The sequence below is a fragment of the Camelus ferus genome, chromosome 21 (genome assembly GCF_009834535.1).
Source record: "Camelus ferus isolate YT-003-E chromosome 21, BCGSAC_Cfer_1.0, whole genome shotgun sequence".
In the NCBI taxonomy this organism is placed as follows: domain Eukaryota; kingdom Metazoa; phylum Chordata; class Mammalia; order Artiodactyla; family Camelidae; genus Camelus; species Camelus ferus.
Window position 1 is genome coordinate 14,058,183 of NC_045716.1, and position 14,590 is coordinate 14,072,772.

Here is a 14,590-nt window from a genome sequence, read left to right on the forward strand (position 1 = left end):
CTCTGTGAAGATTAGACCTGCCCACGTCTGATCACCCTTGGGGCTGGTATTGAACTAGACTAAGCTTAAGTGAGATGAGGCTTCAACTGCCTTTGTCGCTGACAGTATGAGTGATGATATTCTCTCTCATGCTTTCATTTTGTTTTTTATTAAGCCCTGAAAATAACACCTGCCTGTAACCGTGTAGCAGCAGGTTGCATTAATCATGTCTAAAATACGATCTTCCCTTTCCTGAAAGGAAGATGCTAAAGAAATAAAAATGGAACCATACTTAGTAATCCATGTATTTTGCATTGTATTTTGTACTAATGTGTATAAAGCCTATAATCTAATACTAGCGCTCATGGATCACCTAGTTATGGAGTTTTTTGCACCATCTCCCTGGTGACTAGAGGCTTTCAGGCCACCTATGTCAAGTCCCTGTTTTAAAGTTACATGTGCTCCAGGTGCAGGTGTGACCCTCAAGCAGTAGAGTGATGTGTGTCCTCAGTCTAGAAAGTCATCCTTTTTTTTAGTGTGAGTATACACCCCCAAACTTTGAGAAGATGAGCTTTAAGTGGAGCTATAAGAGGTCAGGAGATCGGAAGCAGGGGGGAACAAATGACTAACAATACTCTGTAATAGAATTTTATTGTTGACCTGTCATCCTCCATTCTAACAGAGCCACCTGATAAAGGGGCTCTCGGGTATGGCTCTACATAATATACATAGAGATGGCTATTTCTGGGTGATTTCAAAAAGAGTTGTTATAAGTGGCAATCATGTTTTCTACTTGGTGAAATAAATGGAAGCCTCCTCCGGATTTTTTTCAGCTCACCTTCCTGTCCTTTTCTCAACAGTCCGCAAAGGTTACCGGATCCAAGCTGACAAAGAGAGAGACTCCATGAAGGTCCTGTACTATGTCGAGAAGGAGCTGGCTCAGTTTGATCCAGCCAGGAGGATGAGAGGCAGATGTGAGCATCTGTTAGTTTTATGTGATCTGTGCATCATGATAGAGGGTGGCTGGGGTCAACCAAACGTGGGCAGCCCTGAGCGTTCGGGGTCAGAACTAGCAGGGGGGCTGGAGACAGCACCCTAAATAAAGTAGCTTCGCGTACACAGAGGGGAGGAAAAAGGGCTTCAGGTGTGAAGAACAGAGCAGTCATGTACCATCTTGGTCGCTGTTGTGTCTCTCCACGGGGCAGTCAGTATTGCTGGGGTTGTACAATCCTGGGGTCAGAAATATTTTATTAAAACAGCCTTTCCCTACTACTTCCTTTACAATATATTCAAAATAATGACTTAAGATGCGGAAGCCCAACGTCAAAGGCCCTAGCATCAAACCGCAGTCCAGTCGCTGACCCGCGGCATCAATGAAAGGGAAAGAGCAAGCCTGCCGGATGAATCTCGTTAAAAGGCAGCCGGCCGTCCTCTGAGATGCCCAGCAGCAGAGACTGAGGGGCAAGCAGAGAGACGGCCCCTCTTGTCAAAATAACGTTTTAATTACTGAGTCTGTTGGTGGCAGTGCCCCAACCCTTAACTCACCCACAGCCCTGGGAGACTTTGCAGCTGACACAGCTGATTCTTTGGGGTGGCTTCCAAATTACCATCTGTCGTGAGAGGCAGCACAGGGCAGGTCTGACACGGATGGGCTAATTATCTGAGGATGCTGGCAGGCATGATCGTGAGGTCACTATGTTTCTCTCTTTGAACCCTCCTCGCCTTGGAACCAATGGGAGACTGGATGGCATTGTTGGGGAAACAGTCCCAGACTAGAGGAGCTTTGTTCAGATTAAGGACAACATCTTCCTCCCAGTTTGCAGTTCTAAATTCATCCTGTCTGAGTTGTATCCCTTGCTGCCTCCTCCCACCACCCTGCCTATAAAAAGACCATCTCCAGATTGGAATGTCAGGAATGCAGATGTCACTGCACTTGACAAGCTGGTTGTAACAGTGTTGTCATGGATCCGTGGAAGGGACAGAGACAGAGACAGTCAGGGATCAAGGAGAAAGAGCCTGTGGAGGGAACCTGTGAATCTCACAGCTCAGAGAACAGGTTCAAAACTGGGGTTAAAACTAAAGAGTGGATCCCGCTTTACATGATGTCTCCCGTCTGCTGTGGTCTCTAAGGGCTGGCTGGTCAGAAGGTAATGACCAAGGAACCTTAGAGTCCAAGGGGAACTTAGAGATGGTCTGGGTCGATCTTTGCAGTGTACAGAGGAGGAAACAGGAGCCCAGAGGGTTGAAGTGACAAAAATCAGGACTAGAACCCAGCTCCTCTGATGCCTGTCCAATGCTCTTCTGTTAAGCTAGCAACTTTTGAGCCCACTGTGGATGGCACCCCCGCTGCAGTGGTGGTTTTGCTCCGAGACCACAGCCTTCCAGCTCCTAGGACCTTAGGATGTGGGAGCGGGAAGACCCTCAGGTTGCTGAATCCACCTCCCTCATTTTATGGAGGAGGGAAGGGAGGCAGAAGGGGAAAGTAGCCAGTGCCAGTACTCAGTGCCAGCGACAGGACTGGAACCCAGAGCGCCTGGATCCCTCAGGCTGACACTACAGTGACTGCCTAGAGATGAAGTAGGAACCTAGTTCTCTTTACTTTGAGAGGTTCTGTTCCTGAAGAGCAGAGTAAACCCTCTGGTGGACCATGGACATGGGACAGTCTTAAGATCTCATCAGAAAGTGAGTCTCAGAGCTTCAGGTATGGCAAAGGAGGACTGGATTCTGCAAGAACTGGGAGTTTCAGGGTCAGGCCCATGAATTTCCTGGCCAGTGTGATCCTCGTTTGCCTGTCCCTTCTAAGTAGGGGGTTGCTCTTGGGAAGTTTGGGTCTGGACTCCCAGTGCAGGGACCAGCAAACTACACCTCCTAGGGCACAAATGTTCCACCTCCTGTTTTCGTAAGTAAATTATCTTGGAACACAGCCATGCCAAACCACTTCTGTATTATCTATGACTCCTTTCATGTTGCAGTGGCACAGTTGAATAGCTGTGACAGCCATCCTTGCAAAGCCTACAATATTGACTTTCTGGCCCTTTACAGACAAGGTCTCCCAGTGTCTGTGAAGGGGGGGACATCCATGTTCATGTTCCCACTGTGGCAGAAATTTTAGGGCCACATACAGCTTGGATAGTCCATCATATAAATGGTCAGAGATGGCCCTGCTATCTAAAGAAATGAAAAGTGTCCACTATTCCCTGAAGCTTAAGGAAGGTTCTGAGCCAAATGTAATTTTTCCATAAACACACTTGGTGCATTTTAAAGTTCTCTTCTGTCGGATTCCTAAGAGATTGGGATTCACTGGGATCACAAGAAAAGGAAGGTTCTAGATTCTATTAATCAATAGTATCTGAGTTATTTTCCTTTAAAATAGGCACTAATTAGTCCATTCTCCTGAGGAGGAAGAAAAGGCTTAGAATTAGATTATAATTCAAAACGAACTGATCGTAGGACCAATCTGAATGGTGTTCCTGGTCAGCCCTGTGTCCTGGTGAAACAGGACAAGGAGGCTGTGTTTCTGCTGTGGGAGGAGGCCCTTCCTCCTCTTCCTGGGTGGGAAGAGGCAAAAATCCTCTGCTCCTCCAAGGACTGTTGGGCACAGGGAAGAGAAGAGGGAGAGGGGCCCTGGGACACACATCTGTGCTGCCCACATCTTCTCTTGGTGCACCTCTCACTCAATAGCCAGGCCTGACCCCTTATAAATATTGATTTTAATAATAGTTTGAAGTTGAAAGGATTTTAGAAAACAAATGGATTCAGTTACATTACAAATAGATTTTCTAGATTTATTTTTTAAGTAATGTGAAATTCAATCCATTTCAAAGTTTTATAAATAGAGAGTTTTTTTTTTTTTTCCCCCTTTCCAGATTGTGATTCTGGTCCTTATCCAGAAGTGCTTTTGCAAAAAGCTACTTAGGTCACCCTAGAAAATGAGATGGCTGTGACCATTGCCATCTTTTACATTTTGGGGCAAGAGTACAAGCGGAGGCTCATAGGCCATTAAGTGCAGCCTCCCACCCCCCACCCCCCGTTTCCTTCCCACACCTCCAAACAGCTGTCCTGGCCACCCATGGCCACATACACCTGGAATACTCTTTGGGGAGTAGAAGAGGTCTACTCAGGCCCTGGAAATGGACTTGGTACCCTTAGGGGAAGATATTCCAGGTTCCTGGATGGAGATCCAGAAAGGGGATGGATGGACACCAGGTGTGCACATCCCTTTGGCCCTGTGGATTCCTTGCTCTATGGGGAGGGACACAGCTGCAGGAGGGTGGAATTGGGGGCCTCTAAAGCTGGGGGCAGTACTGGCTCTGAAGGCCCCATCCTAGGACCTGGCCAACATAGGGCAGGCACTGCGATCTATGGCTTCTCTCTCTTTTTGCCCCTTTTGGCTCAACGTGCTTGGGATCCTCATGGCTTATCATAGAATTAAAGGAGAAGAAAAACATTTGAGCAAGGATGATGGTTACTAGGAGGAGACCAGCTGTAGAGAGTCCAGGTTCTGGGAAGCCTGCCTTAGGTGGAACAATAACAATTGTTCTCCTGATCTAAGAATAGAGTGTGTAGGAAGCATCCTTCTCTGTAGACAAGTGGGCTTCTAGCTGGAGCCAGTTCCTGCTGAGCCAAGAACACAAGTACCACTAGCTCAGGTCTACAGCCCAGCCTGGCCAGGACTGAGGCCCTTGAGTGGGAGTTTCCCAGAGCCACTAGTCTCAGCCCTTAACAGAGTTCCTGTTCTGCCTAACAGGTATCTGTTTCTGTCCCTGCAGATAACAACACCATCTCAGAACTCAGCTCCCTGCATGAAGAGGACAGTGGTTTCCGCCAGTCTTACCATCAGATGCGAAGCAAGCCGTTCCCTGTGTCTGGGGACTTGGAAAGCAACGCCGACTACTGGTCAGGTGTCATAGGAGGCGGCAGTGGGACGAGCCGGGGGCCCTCAGCCATGGAGTATAACAAAGAGGATCGGGAGAGCTTCCGGCACAGGTGAAGGTGGCCGTGGTGGGCAGCTGTGGTGCTGGGCGTGAGGGGGCAGGACCTGAAGGCAGGGTGAAACTAAGGCTGTTATTATGGGATAGCATCTCTGCCTTTCCAGGTTATCCTGCCACATCTCTCTATGGGCTAGTGAACATCCCTTTCCCACTAAGCAAGGGAACACCTGGGACAGCACATGCAGAAGGCCTTCATGGCTCTCTGAAGAGGGTCCTCTAGAGCCCTTAATGGACCTTGTTAACACTTCTCTGCCCTACTCATATGTTTTATCCTATCACCTCTAAAAAACCCCATCCATCATCGCCATCACTTTTGATCGTTTGTTTTGTGAAAGCTAAAATGCCAAACACATTATACTGTTACATTTGATTCTCATAATTCTAAAAGGCAAGTACTATTAATGTCCCCATTTTAAGTTGGGGAAACGGAAACTTACAGATTAAGGAACTTACCCAGAGTCACAGGGCCAATGAATGTGGGGGGCCAAGATGTGTGTCCAATTTTGTGTGACCAGTGCCCACTGAATAACACCTTCACCACTCACCTGTCCTTTATCCTGAAGGACAGTAGGCATATCCTGTCTCTCAAAGCACCCATGGCAGAGTCCCTCTGGCCTGCCACCCCGAGAGGTAACTTAGCCCTGGGCTCTGAAGTTGGAAGAGCCTCTCTGTATCACAGGGGCTCCGTGGGCCACGGCCATGTGTATTGCAGGCCACACCACCCACACTGGCTGTGAAGGTGTGAGGAGGGAGATATGAGGCTGTCAAGCAGAGGTCACATTCTAATGACCAGAAGAAGGGCCGCGTGTGTTTCAGCACCATGTACATCACGAAGTATTTTTATCCACACAACCCCATTTTGATCCTTAGCACAGACTCACGAGATAGGCACTTTGACTTTTGTGGTTTGTGTGACTCCCACACTTGACTTTGCTGTTTGAGATTGTGAGGCGTGAGAGGTGCCCGAGATGTTTCATCCAGCCAAGAGCGGAGCCGAGGCTGGGGCTGCGGTCTCCTGACCGAGGCCCGAGACACGGTGGGGGCCCTGCGATCCCCGCTCAAGCGCCCCGCCCAGCAGGTGTTCGGCACCTGGCCCTACCCAGACTGACCAGCGCCTCCTCTGCCCGCAGCCAGCAGCGCTCCAAATCGGAGATGCTGTCCCGGAAGAACTTCGCCACCGGCGTGCCGGCCGTCTCCATGGACGAGCTGGCGGCCTTCGCCGACTCCTACGGCCCGCGGTCCCGCCGGACGGACGGCAACAGCCACGAGGCCCGGGGCGGGAGCCGCTTCGAGCGCTCGGAGGCGCGGGCTCACGGGGGCTTCTACCAGGACGGCTCGCTGGAGGAGTACTACGGGCAGCGCAGCCGCAGCAGGGAGCCCCTGACCGACGCCGACCGCGGCTGGTCCTACAGCCCCGCGCGCCGGCGGCCGCCCGACGACGCGCACCTGCCGCGCCTGGTGAGCCGCACGCCGGGCACCGCGCCCAAGTACGACCACTCGTACCGCGGCGGCGGGCTGGAGCGGCAGGCGCGGCCCGAGGGCGCCAGCCGCGGCGGCAGCCTGGAGACGCCGTCCAAGCGGAGCGCGCAGCTCGGCCCGCGCAGCGCCTCCTACTACGCCTGGTCGCCGTCGGCCACCTACGAGGCGGCCGCGCCACCGGGCGACGAGGAGGACGCGCCCGACGACGCGCTGCCGCCCTACAGCGAGCTCGAGCTCAGCCGCGGCCCGTCCTTCCGCGACCGGGACCGCGACCGCGGCCGCGACCGCGACCTGCCCTACCACAGCAACTCGGAGAAGAGGAGGAAGAAGGAGCCCGCCAAGAAGACGGTGAGGCCTGGGCGTCCTCCGAGGGGCTGGGCAAGGGGGAGGGCAGAGCGGGAGGGCACCGCCCCAGGCCGGGCGGGGCCCCTGGTGGAGGGACAGGGTCGTCCGGCTTGGGGAACGCGGGCTTGTCCCCCCACCCGCCTCTACCCAGGACCAGGTGAAATAAGGAAGCGTGGGTTCCTCGCGAGTTAAGAAACGGCAGAAGTAGCAGGTGTTGTAGGAGTATTAGAGATCATTAATGACCAGCTTTAAGGGGTGAATTGGGAATTTGGGGTTTGCAGATACTACCTACTGTATATAAAACAGGTAAACAACAAGGTCCCACTGTACAGCACAGGGAACTATATTCAGTACCTTGTAATAACCCATAATGAAAAAGAATATGAAAAGGAATATATATATATCTATATCTGAATCACTGTGCTGTACACCAGAAACTAACACAACATTGTAAACTGACAATACTTATATTAAAATTTTTTTTTTTTAAAAAAAGAAGCATTTAGCATCAAGGATTGTAGGGGTCATTACCACCTCAGGCCTTTTGGTGGGCTTCTGAGGTCTGAGTGTAGACAAGCTATGTTCTCCGCGTGCTCCTGTGTGTGTTCCTCTCCATCCCCCACCCCCTTTAGCGTGAGGGTTTGTAACTTGCATCAGATGCCCCAAAGAATCCACATCCCGGAGGAGGTTAGTAGCCATTGGCATTTATGAAGGACAGCTCGCCTCTTCACAGCTCACCTCTTTTTCCCTTTGACGTTTTATTGAGTGTAAACTGTGTGCCACGCCCTGTATATGTGAAGGAAATCTTTTGGTCCTTGCTAATTGTCTCTTGTTTAAGCGGCCTTATTTAGGCTTTGCTGTTTCCTCCCTAATGCACAAGAGCAGCCCATTCCACGCCTCAGCCCCCAGATGTGAGCTCTGGACCTCAGACGTTGGGGAGCAGTCACAGATGTCCACTGTGGGCTGCCAGAGTGTGTCTGTGCTCTGGAGGCCTCTCCCAAGCCGGGGTGCTTCTGCCCCCTCCTCAATTACCCTGCCTCTCCTGCCATTTTGTTTTTCATGACTCCAAGCAGGACATTTTTCTTTAATGTGTAGTATGGGGCCAGAACATGAACAGAAAAAGGTTCTGGCAGGATTATTAACCCCTCCAAAACAATGAAATGTCTTTTGTTGTTCTTTAAATAGAAACCTGCCATGACCAAAAGCACTGTGAGTAGGAATGGCACTTTTAGGTGATGTCAGGTTTCCAGGTGCACCATCCAGGCGAACTATTAAGGCAATGTAAAGACAACATTGTAGTTGTCTCTAAAGGGATGAGAAGTGATTCTGTGGCCGTGGAACTAAGCTCCATCAGATGTATGTTAGCTACAGCACCAATTGAGGCTTAGGGACAGTAGTCACAAACCTAATGAACTGTCCTAAGAGGCAGGGTGTGCCAGGCTCTGAACAGGTGTGGATTCTGCCCAGGCAACTATCCATCCTGTTGGGGTGGGTGTCTTTAACCACCATATAGTTTAATGTTGGGTTCTTTCTGCTCTTCCCCAGAGTGACTTTCCAACCAGGATGTCCCTTGTGGTCTGATATCTCTCTGGATGACTGAAAACGGAACAGGGGAACAAGACACAAATCCAAGAGCCAACAGGCCCGGAACCTTCTCTGGTGACCACCTTGGAAGATTTGCTGATCTTTGCTTTGGCAAGGGGCAGGGCAGGAGCAGCCTTTAAGGGCTGATTCCACACCTCAGTGCCCATCTAACTAGTTTGAGAAACTTACCAAGAGAACAACTCCGCGTGAGCTCGTGCGCACACATCGGGTTTCTCACCCACAGAGTTCATCCTGCCCCGTCTCCTTCCTTAGCCAAACCCGGATTCCTTTCCCAGTTCTGAAAGGGAGTTAGCTCTGGACTGTGAAGCTCCAGAAAATGCCTGTGCCTACAGCCTGCTCTTCTATACCTCCTGTGCTGTGCTTAGAGACGGAAGAATTTATGACTACTATTAGAAGGCCTTCTGCTGACAGTGGTAGATGACTTCAGGCAAAATATACCTTTCAGCCCTGGCACTTCCCAGGCACTAGTCAATGACTGTTGTTACGTTGAAGTCACTCCTTTGGTGAGCTCAGTGACAGTGACCTGCTGGACAATCATGGAAATGACTTCAATTTGCTGTTCTGAATGACAGTTCTTGAGTGGCTGGAACAAAACAAGAGAGCTGTCGAAGTGGCATTTCTTTTTCCACCCTGAGAGCACAAACGACTTTTTCTCTTTCGGCACAGCGATGCCTGAGTCTCGGACGTTAAGGGCTCCCCTCGTCCTCCCCTCTTCTGGACCCTCCGCGGGTTGGTGCCACACACAAAGCCCTGCCTCCCTCTGCACTGGGATTATGTTGTCATCAGGTGCCTTTTGATAAATGCTTAAAATACGCACATGAAAGAAAAGAGGGAGAAAAAGAAGAGAAAACAGCAATGCAAAATAGAGAAGCCTGAGAGAGAATCTAAGAGGAAAAGAATATATAATCTCATTATATTTTGATTCTCGGCCACCCCCCCCCCCCCAGATTCCACTGGACCATCTGTGCGTTTTATACTTCATTTACCCTGAGTGGTTCCAGCCATCCCAGCTCTGCCCGCCATCCCAGGACACCTGAGTGGGGAGCAGGCATCCCTGGGCGCCCCCCAGGCTGCCACTCTAGACACTCTGGGGGGATGAGGGTATTGCTTTCTCAGAAAGGAGCACTTTCTACTCCTACCCTTGTCCAAATGATAGATTTTGCCTAAATCCCAAAGCTACATCTCTCTGGACTTTGTAATTTGTACAGATTGTGAAAAAGGACCACAAACTTCCCTTCATGTCAAAAAGGACAGTTTGTTTCTCGAGCCCTTGAATCTGGGATTGGCCATGGGACTTGGTTTGGCCAGTGGCCCAATAACAAATGTGAAACAAGCAGAGACTTGACAAATTCTCGTGCACGGGGCTTGTCCTCTCTTGCTGCTCTTATGGTCACCCCCAGGTGAAGGAACCTGGGCTGTCCTGCTGCGTGAACCCAGAGAAAAGGCCCCTGTTCCCCCTGGAATCCTGCTTGACAGCCTGTCAGTCTCAGCTGATTGCAAACCCGTGAGTGAGCCCAGACAAGCCCAACAGAAGAACTGCCTAGCTGAGCCCAGCCCAAATTGCTGATTCCTACTCAAGGCATGAGAAGTTGGTGCCCTATTTATCTGCTCATTTCCTTTCAAGGAAAAAGTGACTTTTTCTTCTTGTCTGAATGTTGAGGCCGGCATCCCTGACTCCCTCTAACCTTCGGTGTCAAACAGTCTCCACTTTCTTTAACAGACTCTGCTGAAACTTTTCACTCCACACTATTATGGTGGGATACACGGTTGGGTCCAGTCACTGGAGGACAATGAGGCTTGGCCTCCCTTTTCCTCCACTCCCAGCAACGGTTCATCCTCTATCTGTGGATCCATGGATGATCTCTGAAGAAGCTTTCTTCAGCATCTCCTTGGTCCTCTCCAGAACCACCTGACTGGAGCAAGGCCCTATTCTCAGAGGATCATTCCACTGGTGTCCATTTAATCCATGGCATTTCCAAACCAGTCCCATGTGTGCAATGAAATAAAGAATTGGCTGGGTGAGGGTCAGAAGGACGAGTTGTTATCATTGCCAAAGGACATCACAGTGGCTTTGGCTTGTGTGAGAGGAACCAGGAGGACAGGTCAGCCCAGTGCCAGCACTTCCAAGGGCTGGAAGACACAAGCCATAACCCTGGTGCTGAGTTGAGAATTGCTGGTGCCCCTGGCCTTTGAAGGCCTGGGTCTAGTGTGTCGGTTTGGGCCGCAGTTCAGACGGTTAAGAGGATTGAAGCATCATCTCTCAGTCACCAGCTTTGGATTTCAACTTGCTTAGGCAATTCTTAGCACCGTGTCAGGCTTCTTACCACCAAAGAGCCCCACAGCACCAGCTGCAGAGACCAGAGACACTGCTTCATTAGCCGGGGGCATGTGTGATTTGGGTGAAGGTTGAAGGGAGCCACAGGAGAGAATTACTAAAACTGGAAACCTGCAGTTCCAAAGACAACTACAGACGGACAATAAAAAATACAAAGATGATAACAGGCTCCTGAAATAACCTAGGGAGATGGGACCAGGTTGTCCTCTGAAGGGCTGCATAAATCACTCAAGACTTCCAGGCCTCCATTCGAGAGAGAAGACAGTCATTTCTAGGTACGTGGACAGGAGATAAGGCTGAACGGACAAGTAAAGGCAAAGCCGGCCATCGTTGGCACCCCGGCTTTTCCCAACACAACCTTTTGTTTCTTTTCCCCCTGAATAGTGTGTCCTGCACAGGAAGTGTTTATACTTGTTAACTTCCTTCCTACGTTGTATTTGAGATGGAAAATAAGTCTTGTGCAAGACATGGTCTCTGCCTATCGGGACCCTGCAATTGAATAGGGGAAAAAAGACCTGCCCGAGAAAGAACTGGGAGATGTTATGCATATAAGATGAAATACCGCTACGGATAAATTACAACAAACCCAGAGAATTAAAGGGTTGTTTTTTTTTTTTTCATTTAAATGGGTATATTTCAGTATTTAAGTGTTGTGTGTGTTTGTCCATCCATCCTATTTAAAGATATGCTCAGTGATCTGAAAAGCCAGTATTTAAAAGTCTGAGTCGGAAGAGGTGAGTTAGAATGGGGAGGGGTGAGAGGCAGAGGGCCTGGTGGGATGAGGCATGAGTGTGTTTGCCTATGAGTCACAGCTGAGTCAGGGATGGGTTGGATGAGGGGGCACGGATGCCGGTGGCAGGAGGTGTCGCCTGGTAGATGAACTGCTTCTCTGGGCCATGCAGAAACTCTTGAGGAAGCTGGGGATATTTGCCATGAACCTGGTGGTACTGTCAGCTGTGCCACCCAAGCGTGTGCCCGGGGAAGCTCTCCATCTGCCTCTCCAGGGCTCAGTTCTGCAGCCCCAAGGGTGGATGTCCACCCTCACTAACGCACAGGTCTTGCAGAGATGATGGGCCACGAGCTCCTGTCCTGTGGTCCTTAGCATGCACCTGGCTAGGGACTGTGCAAACTAGGCATGGAAAGGGGCTGCCCCTCTGGCCCGAGGCTCTCTGGGCTGAAAAGCCACATCTGGAAATATTTCTAAATAGTCTGAAAGACTTCATACAGGTAATCTAATTGGAGCTTAGGCAGCCTTTGAGAGAGGCTGAAGTCACAGTGTTATAACCCGCCCCTTCTTTTCTTTATAGATGGAGAAATAAACCATCACTGCCTTCAGTGATGTCACAGACCTAATTAGGTCTTTAGACGCTAAAGTTTTTTCTGTTGGATCAGTGCTTCCCAGGATTGCCTAGTCATATGAATTACTTGATTGCTGTTAAAAATGTACTGTTGGACCCTGCCTTAGAGATTGATGGGGTGGGTCTGGAGCTAGGATTTGTACCTTTGACATGTACTTCAGGAGAGCCCTGCTCTAGATCACACCCCATCGTGTGCCCCAAACACTTGGTCCCGAGGCTCCCTTGGGCTTTGAAATTTTTTTTTCAAATGTTCTGGGGAGGTCGCTCTTACTCCCCTGGGGCTGGCTGTGATGAAGCAGCCCACAGTCTGGCTGTGACGGTGGTGACTGGCTCACCGAGGTCCAGGGGTGGGAGAACTGTGTGACCAGAGAGACAGGAACGCTAGGAACACTCCCCAGGAGGCAGTTCTAGATGCTTCCGGCCCTAGAATAGTAATCTGTTGTGACAACCTCAGATCCGACAACAAGAAATTACAGGTAATTTTCTCATTCCCTTGATGTCATTCTGAGCAAAACTTAGCTCCTGAATAGAAAGAGAAGAGACCATTGGGGAATTGGCAAAAATAAATCATTTTTTTGAAGCATTCAAATGATCAGCCTGGCTGGTCAACACCTACTTTGGCCTTAAGACCCAAAGTGGGATCAGCAAGAATAACAGAACTCTATTTTATTTACCCTTCCAACGTCAGATTCAAATGCTGCCAGAATCTTACAGGAGGTTGAAATTGATTTATAGGAGGTAGAGATTCAAATCCACCAAAATAGGGGCCCAGGTACTTAAAGAAAAAAGTGCCTAGTCTTTTCCTGCCAGGATCCTACCTCCTCTTCACCTGGGCAGCAGATCAGTGAAGCTCGAAGTACGGGGCTTGTAACATCAGAGTGGAGTAAGGATGGTGTTGAACTGCTTTAAGCAGCAGTCTGCGCTCTAGCACTGCCTGAGGGTGATAAGAATATTATTTGTGTTGTTTTTATGGTGTATTACTGTTTACAGGCCCCTGTCATATGCATTGTCTTGTTTGATGTTCACAACAACCCCAGTGACAGAGGCAGGGTGAATGCGTTGGTCCCATCAAACAGAATGTAAAACTGAGGCTGAAAAAGGCTAAGTGATTTGCCTATATAGTCAAATGATTTTTAAAACGATAGAGCCAGCCCTTCTGACTGTCTGTCTAGAGTCTGTGGTCCTTAGCATGCATCTGTCTGCCAATTCCTACAACACCTGTGGGACAGGCATGAGCCAAACATCTGGGGAGAAGTGTCCTGGACACGATGCTGACTCACTGCATCGCCGGAGTGAAGCTGCAGGGACAGACACTGGCTGTTGGTCCTCCCAAGTGATGCTCCCTCAGATGCTGCTCTAAGTGGGAGTCAGCTCTGCTTACGGAGAGTTTCATTTTCACTAGCCGCGCTGTGAGGGGGAAACACTTTGATAAAAATGTGCTTCAGATTTTAGAATCCTTCCTGAAGGGGAATTTCTGAGCCAAACTGCAAATTCATCCAGGCTCAGAATTCCGGGGCTTGGGAGCGACTTGTCTGAAGTGACCTATCTGGCATCTTCACTGTGTTTGGGGATTTTAGTTGAACTAAGAGGAGCCAATGCCACATTTAGTTAACACTTTTGTTAGGGTTTCTCGATGGGGCTGAGCACAGGTCAATGCAGTCTGACCCATTTCTTCCAGGGAGGCTAACAGACATAACTCCCCTCTTACCCTGGCTTTCAGAAAAGCCACTTTATTGACAAAGGTATTAGACCTTATCCAGTGAGAATTTCCCTTGTGGGACTAAAAGAAAGGGGAACAGAAGGAACAGCAGGACAAAGAAAGGTCAGAAAGCTGATTCAAGAGAGTCACCTGCCCAGCTGTTTTTGTGCCTTGTCTGTGGCATCGAAACCGAAATGTTTATATCACTGTTGCCCGTGATTTTTTTTTCAGGGTCAAACATACAAAGTGAATTCGGTTGTTAACGTTTAAACGAAATAAAGCATTTTCACCTACATTTGTGATCAAGAACTCATGATTTAACACAACTGTTTAATCATGATCTGACATTAAATAACCTCAGCAGGAAAGGAAAATCACACAATACATGACCTCCTCAGAATGTTTTAAGGGCTGTAATAGGAAATAAGTACCGTGGGACTAGAGGCAAGTCCTGGCAGAGCGTAATGCATGTTGTTACAGATTTTAATAAGCTACAGCCTGGACAGATTCTGGGGCCACACTCACCACTCTCCACAGACCACCTGACATTCAGGAGAAGAGGAGGAGGAAAGATGGTTGGACAGAGGATGGTACTTAACTCATTTTCAAGAAGGGCACATGCATTTGCCTGCTAGGAATGGCACTTGGGGAACGGAGGAAGGGAACTATTTGTGGGAATTTTAAGTTCTGAAGAGATTTGAAACATTCCACGGTGTCGTAATTAAGAGAAGGCAACTTAAAACCTTTGTTAGCAAAAGAAGTGATAAGTACCCCCAGAGAACTATTAATCTTCCCATCT

General features: G+C 49.4%; 1 protein-coding gene across 3 annotated transcripts in view; it reads left to right on the forward strand.

The window, feature by feature from the left end:
- ILDR2 (immunoglobulin like domain containing receptor 2) overlaps positions 1 to 14,086 on the forward strand; it is a 61,049-nt gene extending 46,963 nt beyond the window's left edge. For all 3 annotated transcript variants that reach the window (XM_032463816.1, XM_014567042.2, XM_032463815.1), the window contains 4 exons: positions 840 to 953; positions 4,749 to 4,965; positions 6,101 to 6,797; positions 8,340 to 14,086. In XM_032463816.1, the coding sequence (XP_032319707.1) occupies positions 840 to 953; positions 4,749 to 4,965; positions 6,101 to 6,797; positions 8,340 to 8,375 (1,064 nt within the window). In that variant the 3' untranslated portion in view covers positions 8,376 to 14,086. The remainder of the gene's footprint in view (positions 1 to 839; positions 954 to 4,748; positions 4,966 to 6,100; positions 6,798 to 8,339) is intronic.
- Positions 14,087 to 14,590: the final 504 nt, after the last annotated feature.